Raw genomic sequence first — 11146 nt, forward strand, 5'->3', positions numbered from 1 at the left:
GTCGACGATCAACGGTTGGACGGCGGTTGAAGAGCAATCAGTTGGCGTGTTTTTGTGTCTCCAGGTCGCACGGATGCGGGGCACGACTGCGGGCACGATGCACCTGTTCCTGTCACAGGATAGAGTTCGTGGGTCTGTGGCCAGTGTTCGGCCTGCGTTCGGCAAATGTCTCAAGAGCTGCGTCTCCCTCACGTGCATAGTCACGGGTCGGCATTTACACAACGAGGACCTACGAATATTGATTGTATTAGTCTACTCAAGGACTGCGCGTCAAGATGATTTCAGTTTTACCGGAGGCCAACCGGTTGCTGTAGAGTGTAGACTATTACCATGCTAGCTGCAGTCCAACCCTCGTCACCGAGTCAGGATACGGGAAGTTCGAGTCTTTCATGTATCGAGATCGATGAGCGTCGAGAGCTCTTCCCCTTGAAAGAATTTCTATTTCTAAAGATCAATTTTACCCAAAAGAGGGTATTCTTGCCAGTTGAGCCATGAAGATGGCCTTCAGTCCACTTTATGAGACTGGCTGCATGTGGTCGTGGCCGTACCAGCGCGACTGCACGAAGATGGCTAATGTTGGAGGTGCCATACCACAGATAATCGATTTCAGAACACTGCTCTGATTCATCCTTATAAATCCACATGAGCTTCACTCTGAATATCTGTAACCAATGCCCCTTTTTCGCCGCAATGGCTTCCAATCTGTGCTTTGAGTCTTGACTCAGCACTAACAGCAACCAAGACTAAGCCCTGCTGACGTCTTCGATATCCCAGACTTCATGCTTGCTATCTCTATCATGGATCGTATTTTCAAAGTCATCGCCGGCAAACAGGCGATCAACATCCTCCAGCTCCAATCCCTTGGTCTCAGGGAAGAACAGGTAGATGACGGGCACCCACGCGGCGTTCAAAACCGCAAAGATAATGTAAGTACGCCATCCAATACTCGAGATAGAGATTGGAGTAACTTGAACAACCATCTACATATTCGATCAATCAGCAGCTGCTAAAGTACATCTTTCTATCCGCAGGGTACTCACGTAATTGAAAATCCAGTTGGTAGCACTGGAAATGGACGAGCCCAGTTGCCGAATCCGCAGAGGCAAAATCTCCGACCTGTAATACGAGCACGGCAGTTAGCGCAAAGACTTCACAGGAAGGGCAGAACAGCTAGAAGAGGAAACTTACGGGTAAACCCAGACAGTGGCCTGGAAGCCGATGGTAAAGGCACCCTGGAAAACGAAAAGCATGGCCGCAGCGCCAATGCCAGCTGATTTGGCGATGGCAGTAGAGTTTTGAACCTGGTAGATGAGAGCTGCTTGGACTGCCATGACGGCCGCCATGACGCTAATCATAGACAAGAGCTGTCGTATCTCGTTAATTTGACTTTTTCCTACCACGCTTTTGGGAAATGAAGGGGTGATGAATATTTACCAAAGGTCTTCTGCCCACGCGATCAATCAAGAACCATGGAATAAACGAAGCAACGAAGAACCAGGTCTGCAGGAATCCAGACATGAGGCTTGACATGTGGCTATCGAATCCGATGCTCTTCTCAAATAGAGTACCGCTGTAGTCTTCAGAAGGGGCAGCCGTCAGTATACCTGTATCCAAAGACAAAGAAACAATTTTAGTTACGAATGCGACTCACAGATGATAGCATTGATTCCTCCAAGCTGCTGTGCGCCTTGCAAGAAACACGCAATAAGAAATCTCCTCTGGCTCTGAATACGGTCTTGCACCAAGAGGTCTCGCCACGAACTCGCGCTGTTCTCGGCCTCGTATGTTACCGTCTGCGTGATCGAGTTGTGCAGAGCAAGAATTGTGTCTTCGTCCTCGTCACACTTGAGGCGCTTCAGAACGGCCAGGCATTCATCTGATCGCTTGTGTGCCGCAAGCCATCGCGGAGTCTCTGGTATGAACTGCAAAATGACGAACATTGGCAGGATGCAGATGCACTGCAGAGCAACTGGGACTCTCCAGGCGTAGCTCTCAAGGTGTGACGAGAAGGCGTAATCGATCCAGTAGATGAGGAAGATTCCAAAGTTTAGGGTAGATAGTTGTGCGCAGACGTCTATAATCCGTTAGGTCAGCAAAGCTCTACACAGTTTCCTGTCTCCAAAGTCGGCTGAGATGCCTGGCAATCTCAACTGTATCCGCGGGAAAGTTCCAACTTACAAATGCCACGGCTTGCCTTGGGGCTGAACTCGGCCTGGAGAACAGGAACAGTGGAGTTGACGATGCCCATTCCGACACCAGAGACGATTCGCCCGACAATCATTTGAGCACGTCCATACGAAGCGGCTTGAATGATGGCACCGACGACCATGATAGAGCAACCAGTTCCAATGGTCTTGCGGCGGCCGTACTTCTCGCCGAAAAACGCCGTTGCTACACAGCCAAAGAAACAGCCAACTAGAGTTACCAGAGTCAGCTGACCGTAATCATGGACTTCGAGTCCCCTCGTCGGGCCTACTTGCCTTCGTAGATTGCCACGATGAGGCCTGTCATGGTCGGGTCTGGAGAGTCGAACGTCGAGTTGAATGCCGGGGCATTGACTAAAGAGGGCTGTTAGAAAGTGATCCAACTCCTGGCATTTCGGTGTAGTCTGTAGGGATAACGTACCCAGTCCTCCCATAAGGCCATTGTCATAACCGATGAGCATGAAACCCAGCGATGTGAGAACACTGACGGCCAAGACAAGCCGCTGCCCTCGAAGTTCACCCATCTTGAATAAGGAGTTTCGTCTTGGTAGGCTCAGGAGTCGAAAGAGTATGGGGTGTAGAAAAGAAGCGGCTCGTACACCTTTGAGCGTGCGGTAAGCTCACTGTCTGAACTGAACTAGAACGCTTCCCCGCGAAAGCTGTCGTCTGAAGGTTCTCTGTGAACGTTTATAAACACATGGACACAATTCGAGAAATGATCGGACAGTTCGTGATCATACGCCAAGTATCAAGATCGACGCGGTTAGTACCACTTCCCCGGGAATCCACACAACACGGGGTAGAGCATTTCTGCGGGGAGTTTGGGGTTTCACTGCGGGAAGGGGAGACGTCGAATGCCGTCTGAGCCGTTTCGAGACCAATCGCGTCAAAGTTTTCTTTGCAACTTGCTTCATCGGACGGCAATTCAGATGTTGACACGCAAGCAGGAGAGCGGTTTTCTGGGTAACCGACGCAGGCAGAGTTTCTGCTGGTGAGACGCGTCGGCTACTCAAAGTTTGAACTTTTGGTACGCTTTCGTGGCGTTGTTCCTTCTTTGTGACCGCGTCACGACCTGAGAGTCGGCAATTGACAAATACTCAAGAGACTTGAAGGTCGGCAATTGCCAATACACTATGGATATGTATCTAGGTCAGCTGTTCAATGTTCGTTTGCCGAAAGTTCTCAATTGCCTTGCAGTAGCCATCAAATAGTGTCCCTAACTAGAAAAGGGCGTCTTTGCCATTCCATTTACACGAGAGCAATACGATGCGCTGTGGCATGTTTGGGGCCACCCGCGATTCATGCTCCAGTTTACTGTCACCGATAGCGGCGGCAATTGAACATTCTCGGCTATCAAAGCTCGGCCTTCGATCCGCGCCCTTCTCCCAACCCCTCATTCAGGGCCCTCTCAATCGACCTTATGAACCAACTCATCTAAACCTTTGGATGTCTACCTCCGTACCTACGGAATAGCCCAGATATCCCAGTCCAGACACGACGCCGACGAGTACCTCTCGAACAGGATTAGCCCGTGTTCTGTTACCTACCTATCATCAAGGTGCATACCAAAAGTCTCGAACCGTCCGCAGGTCTGTTACAAGGGTCCAACTGTCAAAATGGTCCAATACAGCATTAGAAGCACAGACAACACCACCAAGGGCCGCCTAGCTCTAGTGACAGGGGCGAGGTAAGTGGCCATCCCACCTTGGACCCCTCCGCTAGTGAGGCTGTCATCGTATGTTCCCGCTGACCAGATAATCTTCACCGGCGATCAGTGGTGGCATAGGCTCATCCGTTGCCCATGCTCTCGCCGCAGAGGGCTGCGATGTCGCACTACACTATTCGTCAAGTCAGGTACGGCATCACCGATGACAAGATGGGGACGGGGCCACGGGTGCACGGGGGACCATACGGGTCTACGGCCCGTGAGGCCACCCACGCAAACCACGGGCCTAATCTCTTCGGTATATTAACATCCAGAACAGGCGAAGGCGGATGCTCTGGCTCAAGAGCTGCGCGATAAGTATCCATCGCAGCTCTTCGTCCCCTTCCAGGCCGACCTCTCCTCGAGGGAATCGACCCGGAACCTGGTGCCTAGCATCTTCGCCAACGGCGAGGTCGCGCAGAAGCACAAGGCCGTCTCGGTGCTCGTCGCCAACGCCGGCCTCGGTCGCCGGATCCGCGACCCGGCGGACATTGGCGAAGACGACTGGGACGAGATGATGGAGGTCAACGCCCGCAGCCAGTTCGTCGTGACAAAGGCCTGCCTGCCCGGCATGCGCGCTCAGGGGTGGGGCCGTGTCGTTCTCGTGGGCAGCATTGCAAGCCGCGGTGGGGGGATCAACGGGTGCCACTACGCCGCTACCAAGGGCGCTCTCTGGTGAGTGTTTTCCCAGTCATCTGTTTTTTGTGACCTTTTGAGATATGCTCTATCCGCACTTGGCATGTTCGTATATCTTGTTAATTAGTTTCCCGGCGGGATGTCCCGGTCTTCTGGGGTCGTTTACGGCGTGACCGAGAAATGGGGGCCGAAGCTTGTCTAACTCTAAGCCGCAGCTCAATGGGTCTTAATTTGGCCACGTTCTTGGCACCGGAGGGTGTTACCGTGAATATTGTAAGCCTCAACTTTCATCGTCTTCGGGCCGAGGGTCGAAGTGAAGTATGGACTGTTGCTTGAGCTGTGCTGACATTGCTTCTCAGGTGCTGCCCGCCATGATTGGGGCCACTGGCATGATTGCCACTCCGAAATCAACGTGAGCAGCAGACATTTGTCGTCTATAGTCCCGTCTTGGCATTTCACTGACATGAGCGCCCTATAGAACCTGGGATAGTAAAGATGACCTTGAGGAGTTGAGGTCCACAGATCCGGGGCTGGCCATTGCTGCCAGCGTCCCGGTCCACAGATTAGGCGCTCCCGAGGAAGTGTCAAACGTTGTCGTAATGTAAGTTACCGAACTGACCGGCGGGAGCTATTGTGGTGCTCTTTTGTATTTTTTCACTTTGTGCTGACCCGTGATCGCCGTCCGTCCCCAGGTTTGTCAAGACTGGATATCTTACTGGCCAAGAGCTGGTCCTCGCCGGCGGATTGAAATGAGTGCCGAATGAGAGGGAGGAGACTCCGAGACTTTTCTAACCCACCGAGGCAAAATAGAGATTATTCGCCGAATGGAACGCTATTACTTGCGAGAAGAGAATGGGAACTTTTCTGCTTCGTCGCAGATGACGAGCAGCAGCTTTAGTCTCGTTGGTGATGTCCACGCGATTAGACATGGATGTTGAGGCCAAGCTCGTAGAGAGTTTAACAGGGTCTCGAATCCTATGCAGCTACCACTATGTTAGTTAGTACGGATAGTATTAGTGCAGACTCTAGAGTGCTGTCAAGTACTCCCTACCGTTTCCCCCTTAGAAGTCAGCTGTGCCGCCATAAAACTCAAAGTTCAAAGGAAGAGGGGATTTGGGACGAGCTAGCTCTCGATCGGTAATACCTGCGAATTATACCCTACTCCTAAAAAGTATACATTTGTGAAGTCTTGAGAGTCGCAAAACAGGGTAGTACGTAAACCTTCACCATCAAAAGGTGCGTCATGCATCGAATTTTACGCCGACAATACCACCGCTAGACAGAAAAAACATTAAAACCCCCCCAACTATCGCCGAAACAAGCCAGCCACATTGCCGTACTTCCGTGGATGACGGACGACTAGCCCTGGATTGCCGTGCCGATGCTCTCTTTACCCCATTCGCATCCGGGCTCTCACGCCTCCAGAGTCCCCAGAGTCCCCCCTCAGTTGTGCTCCACTCAGTCCAAAAACCATCGGTCCATCACCAACCGCCGCGTTGGCCCGACATTCACCGCGCCCTGCCGTTGCCGCTTCCGCCGCCGCCGCCGCTGCCCCCTCGCGCCCACACGCTTGGACCGAAGAGGAGGAAGAGGAGGAGAAGGAGGAGAAACCGAGCACACCGAGTCGCCGACGTAATAATCGCAACACCATGTCTGTGGACACCGCTGCCGCCGCCCCCGTCACCGACCGCCGGCCTTCTACGACGATGGTCAGTCCCCCGCATCAGCAGCACCACCGCTTGCCTCACGCGGTGACGGCTACTGGGAAAGAGAGACGGGTATCGCGCGCTTGCGTCTCCTGCCGGCTCAGGAAGACGAGATGTGACTTGTGAGTAAACTTCGCCGTACCAGTTACCCCTCTATTATATGAGAGATATCGTGAACACACATGTACACCAACATGCCACGGCGTGCAGGCCGGTAATTGGATTAAAGATATGAGTGTTGGTTGGAAACTCATGAGAAACGCCTGCCAAGGCCCAGCTTATCTTTTGACTAACACCACCTTGTTTCCCCCTCATGTAGAGACTATGGTGGTAACCCAGGTATACCACCCTGCCGTCGCTGTGTAAGAGAACAAAAAGAATGCGTCCTAGCAACATCAAGGAGAGGCGGCCGACGGCCCCGTAAGTTTGTCCGCTTACCACAAGCTGACGATGCCGTCTTCCCGCATCAACAACAACAGCAACACTCGAACACCGTCACCGGGCCGGCAGCCTACGACTCAGGACCGGGAGCCGGAGACGTCGGCATTTCCTCCCACCAGCGCTCCACCAGCCCGGCGGATTCTCGGCACCGCAACGACGGCGGCGAGCCCTGGTCGTGCTCCCCCGAAGAGGACGACGACGGCCCGGCAGAGAGGCCGGCGAGTTGGCCCGGCTCCACTTCGCAGCCGGACAGCCCCGGCGGCCGGTCGACCCGGTCCCTCAAGAGTTCCGGCGATATCGAGGGCCACATCACCTCCAGCGACTTGTTGAATCCTTCTGACGCGCTTAATCTCTTGGCGCAGGTTGCTGACCTCGATGGGGAGGAACGGCGTGACGACATGCGACACCTGTCTGTGAGTGATGCTCCGGGTCGGGATAAGTGCAGTCCCAGGAAAGGGTCACGCAAGCCATCGACACCTGCGGCGACCCATTATCCGCCAATATCAGACGGAGTATTAAGTCTACCTGTCGCTTCACGTCTACTCACATTGTATGGCACCTCCCACCCACTCGATCCTCTTCAAGACACCCTTATCGTGGGGCTAACCACAACCAGATACATCGACCACTTCCACCCCTTCTTCCCCGTAGCAGACAAATGCATCCTCACCCACACCCCCGCCACAGTCTCCTCCCTCATCGACTCAGAACCCCACCTCGTCACTGCAATCTTCACAGTCGCCTCCAAAGACGAGCCCTCCATGACCCGCGTCCACGAGGCCTGCTCGCGGTACATGGAGACCCTCATCTCCAAGCTCATCTACAAGGGGTCCACTACCGTTGGCGCCGTTGAGGCACTGCTGATTCTCGCCCAGTGGGCGCCGCAGAGACTACAAGAGAAGCCTACTGTCGGGCGCGGCGAGGAGGACGAGGGCGCGTGGATGCAGATCGGCGTCGCGATACGGCTGGGGTACCTGCAGAGTCTGGAGCAGACAGGGCTGTTGTCGGATAAGACGAGCCCGTCGTCGGAAACGTTTCGGAGGAAGAGGTTGGTTTGGGCTGGTAAGCCTTTCCTTGGTGAAAAGTGATGAGGCAGCCGTGCTGACGTTTGTGTCTTTGGGTCATCAGCTTGCTACATGAGTGATAGGGAAGTGTCGATCCGTGTAGGCAAGGGGTTCTGGTCCCGTGGGCCGGGACCGTCGACAGTACCACGCTCTGCGGACTTCCCATCTCTCAGAATACAGGAAGCCGGGGGAGACAACCTCGGGCAGCTGTTCCAGGCTCAGCTTGAGTTGATACAGCTCTTCAGCAATGCTCATGACATACTATACTCATCATCAAGTCATAGAGCTCAGCTGTACCTCGGCGGAGAGTAGAGTACGTGAGGTATATAGTAAGTCGCTCTTGACAGTCTTTCCATCAGCCTCGAGTGCCATTCCTCGTCACCTTATTTGGCTAACAACCATAGGATGACTCTTTTGCAGTACTTCGTAAATGGAAGATCGTCTGGGGAAGCCTCAACTGTAAGTCTACAACCTTCTCAAGCCACCCTTGTGCCCTCGGGTTCACACCCCATGAATGAGCCCAACTAACACTCAACCTCCAGTCACGCCCCTAATAAAAGCAGGCCTCAACCTCTCCTACGAGTTCCTCCGCCTCTACATCAACGCCTTCGCCTTCCAAGCAACAATCAACCGCGCAATCACCAAAGCCCGCCAACAACAGCAGCAACAGATGCAGCATAACCAACAACAATATCAACAGAGCCAGCAGAGCCAACACCAGAACATGTCCTCAAAAGATCAGAAACAGCAACACAACGGACACGAGACGACGACGGCAACCCAAGCGCCAGCAAGACACCCACCACAACCACTGCCGCAGCCTCCAACGACGACTATCAGCAGCCCGCTATTCGCAGACCTCGCTAGTACGCCCGACGCCCGCTTCATTTACGAATCAATGGACGCGGCCAACTCTCTTCTAAACATCCTCAACTCCTCTGTAGATCCGGCTACCGGGTTGAGGTACATGCCGCTAAAGTACTACCTCTACGTAATCTACGCGGCCGTGTTTCTCTTCAAGGTATGCCAGTCATCTTACCTTTACTCTCTCGCACATTTTGCTGATTGATACAAACAGGCCCGTCTCGCTGGCGCCCTAGGAAGCGAAGCCTCAGAAAGCGTCCGCCGCTCAATCAACGTCACAATCGAAGGCCTCCAACGCTCGTCCCTGAGCCCGCACAGCCTGGGTCAGCGCTACGCGCGCCTTCTTTCCCTGCTATGGCGTAGTAAACCAGAAGAACACCAGCAACGGAGTCAAGGGCCTACCCTACAATCCAACGTCACCATCTCCGGTCCTGACGGTCACGCAGTCGATGCCACCAACACCGGAGTACCGTGTCCGGCGTTCGGCCTCCATAATGGAGCAGGCGGCCCCGGGTCCGTGTCGGTGCACGTACCGACTGTACCGAGCTCGGCCGGTGCCGGTAACAGCAATGGGTATGGAGGTCTCGGTGGACATGCCGACCATCATCAAGGGTTTGGTGGGATGTCGCATGGCCATGCGCATTCGAATATGGCTGCCTTCCCTCATCAGCCCGATCTTCTAGTCAGGGGCTTCTCATGGCGAGATCTAGATGATCTGGGGCAATTCATCGGGCCGGCGGACATGAACTTTTCTGATCCTGCCAATTTGGCGGTGATGGGCGGGTCGATCAACCTGGATGAAGGGGCAGGGTATGATGTTCTCTGGCCTGGGAATGACGTGGTCTTTTGAGCTTCTTTGATGAGCGGCAGAAGGTATCTCAACAATGAGTAAAGATTTCTGAGTGGGAACGCGCCATGGAAGTAGGCTGTAATTCTAGACGGAGACACTCACGTGTGCATGGAAAGAACAACGGTTCATGGAGTTTAAAAGTACTTAAGGTAGTGTGGCTGTATTGCGTGGGTCGTCTTTGACCTAGAGGCCGTGAACGATGTTAGCAATTGAAGAACATCGCACAAAGACAAAAGTCCCAGTCACTGGCGATGGTGATGCTCGCGGTGAATGTGACATGATAATAGATATCCTACCTCATATCTCTCCCACTCAGTCCGGAAGGGCACGAGCCTTCCGGCAGAGATTAATCGAGCATGAGAGACTATGGTAGTCGGAGGTCATTACGCCAGGATGTATATAAATGCCCGTACATCACGCTCGACTTCTTTCAGAGACCAAGGTCCGGGGAGGGAATATGTGGCCAGGCAGCTACGGCAGATCGAAATCACCGGATCCGAAAGACGGTTTTAGAAGAAGCTCGAAACAATGTACCAACGAAGAACTCAAGGCATTGCTATCATGCCAGAACAGCATTCCGCACCGTACCAACATCCTTCATGGGTCTCTGCGTATTCAGCATAAATACGTAATAGAGTTCTGACGGTGGCCATTGACAAGGGAAGGATGTGTATGCCGAGAACAGCCTTACGGCGCTCACACCTTGCACATAGCATATCCATTCCTAAACTCCTTAAGAACCTATATCCTCCATCACTTCAATCATTAACCGTCTTCATTCTCTTCTCGCTATTCTTCGGCCAACTTTTAAGATGCTTAACAAGAACTACCAAAGCCAAGCACCCGACGGTATCGCATAATCATAGCATTCCAAGGTGCCTGTCACATTGGGCCCCTGACTTCGCCATTCTATACGGGTGAAAGATGCTGCTTGGCAGACACATACCGGACCCGCCCAGTCAGAAACAGAGTCGAGACAACAAGTCACCTAGTATAAAAGCCCACAGAGGGAGCGCTTATACTTTAGCTCAACCAAGTCAGGCCTTCCACAGGCTGGAGGACGCCACCACCCAATCGCTAGGTTTACCAAGAACTTCTGCAAAGTCAGGGATTTTATCCACTTAAGGCAGGACTCCCAGCTAGACCCCTTGTCCGTGGTACCCCAAGTCCTATCCTAAAGCAGTCCCTATTATTAGGGTCTCTTCCTCGCCCGCTGGATGTTTCTCTCGAATAAACAATGAATGAGAAACTTTATTCACTACTGAGATAATGTTATATATGTTCCAGGCCAGACGTAAGAATTGAGACCCTTGTGTTTTCGAAAACAGTAGGCTGGCTACCTGTGGTATCAAACCCACGTACCGGGATTGTATTGGCCTGCTCCCGGAAAAATGAAGTCCTCGTCAAACGCTTCTTTATATACCTATCCTCTCACCGTAACGGAAAGTGGGCCAGTCCCCCAGAGATCAACATCAACAGTCCCTCCAGGCGCCCATCAAATATAAACCCCTCAACCGCAGTCCAAATCAGAGGCTTCTAACAAATGACCTCAAACGTCATAAAAAAAAACACGAACGCTGCGTAAAGCCAGCCACTCGAATATCCCAAAATCGAATCGACAGTCTCCACAACCTGCATCCAGCTCGTCACCACACGTCCCGCCGGCATATCTCCAC

The 11146-nt window shown here is 53.1% G+C and overlaps 3 protein-coding genes across 3 annotated transcripts; 2 read left to right on the forward strand and 1 right to left on the reverse strand.

Moving 5' to 3' along the window:
• Nucleotides 1-743: 743 nt before the first annotated feature.
• CABS01_01117 (uncharacterized protein) lies at nucleotides 744-2728 on the reverse strand (the record flags this gene model as incomplete). Its single annotated transcript, XM_060534497.1, has 7 exons — nucleotides 744-980; nucleotides 1041-1116; nucleotides 1189-1364; nucleotides 1435-1577; nucleotides 1652-2074; nucleotides 2179-2415; nucleotides 2626-2728. 7 exons carry the CDS (start codon nucleotides 2726-2728, stop codon nucleotides 744-746), a joined length of 1395 nt encoding a protein of 464 aa, XP_060401575.1.
• A 1092-nt stretch (nucleotides 2729-3820) lies between these two features.
• CABS01_01118 (short chain dehydrogenase) lies at nucleotides 3821-5298 on the forward strand (the record flags this gene model as incomplete). Its single annotated transcript, XM_060534498.1, has 7 exons — nucleotides 3821-3891; nucleotides 3980-4058; nucleotides 4190-4584; nucleotides 4761-4818; nucleotides 4905-4957; nucleotides 5024-5146; nucleotides 5238-5298. The coding sequence occupies 7 exons, from the start codon at nucleotides 3821-3823 to the stop codon at nucleotides 5296-5298; spliced, it is 840 nt and encodes a 279-aa protein (XP_060401576.1).
• Nucleotides 5299-6194: 896 nt separating this feature from the next.
• Nucleotides 6195-9470, forward strand: CABS01_01119 (fungal specific transcription factor domain-containing protein; the record flags this gene model as incomplete). The annotated part of the gene is made up of 7 exons (XM_060534499.1): nucleotides 6195-6373; nucleotides 6571-7242; nucleotides 7309-7754; nucleotides 8041-8069; nucleotides 8161-8215; nucleotides 8299-8777; nucleotides 8835-9470. 7 exons carry the CDS (start codon nucleotides 6195-6197, stop codon nucleotides 9468-9470), a joined length of 2496 nt encoding a protein of 831 aa, XP_060401577.1.
• Between the last annotated feature and the right edge of the window lie 1676 nt (nucleotides 9471-11146).

The sequence above is a fragment of the Colletotrichum abscissum genome (genome assembly GCF_030869225.1).
Source record: "Colletotrichum abscissum strain IMI 504890 chromosome Unknown Scaffold_2.1, whole genome shotgun sequence".
Taxonomy (NCBI): Eukaryota; Fungi; Ascomycota; class Sordariomycetes; order Glomerellales; family Glomerellaceae; genus Colletotrichum; species Colletotrichum abscissum.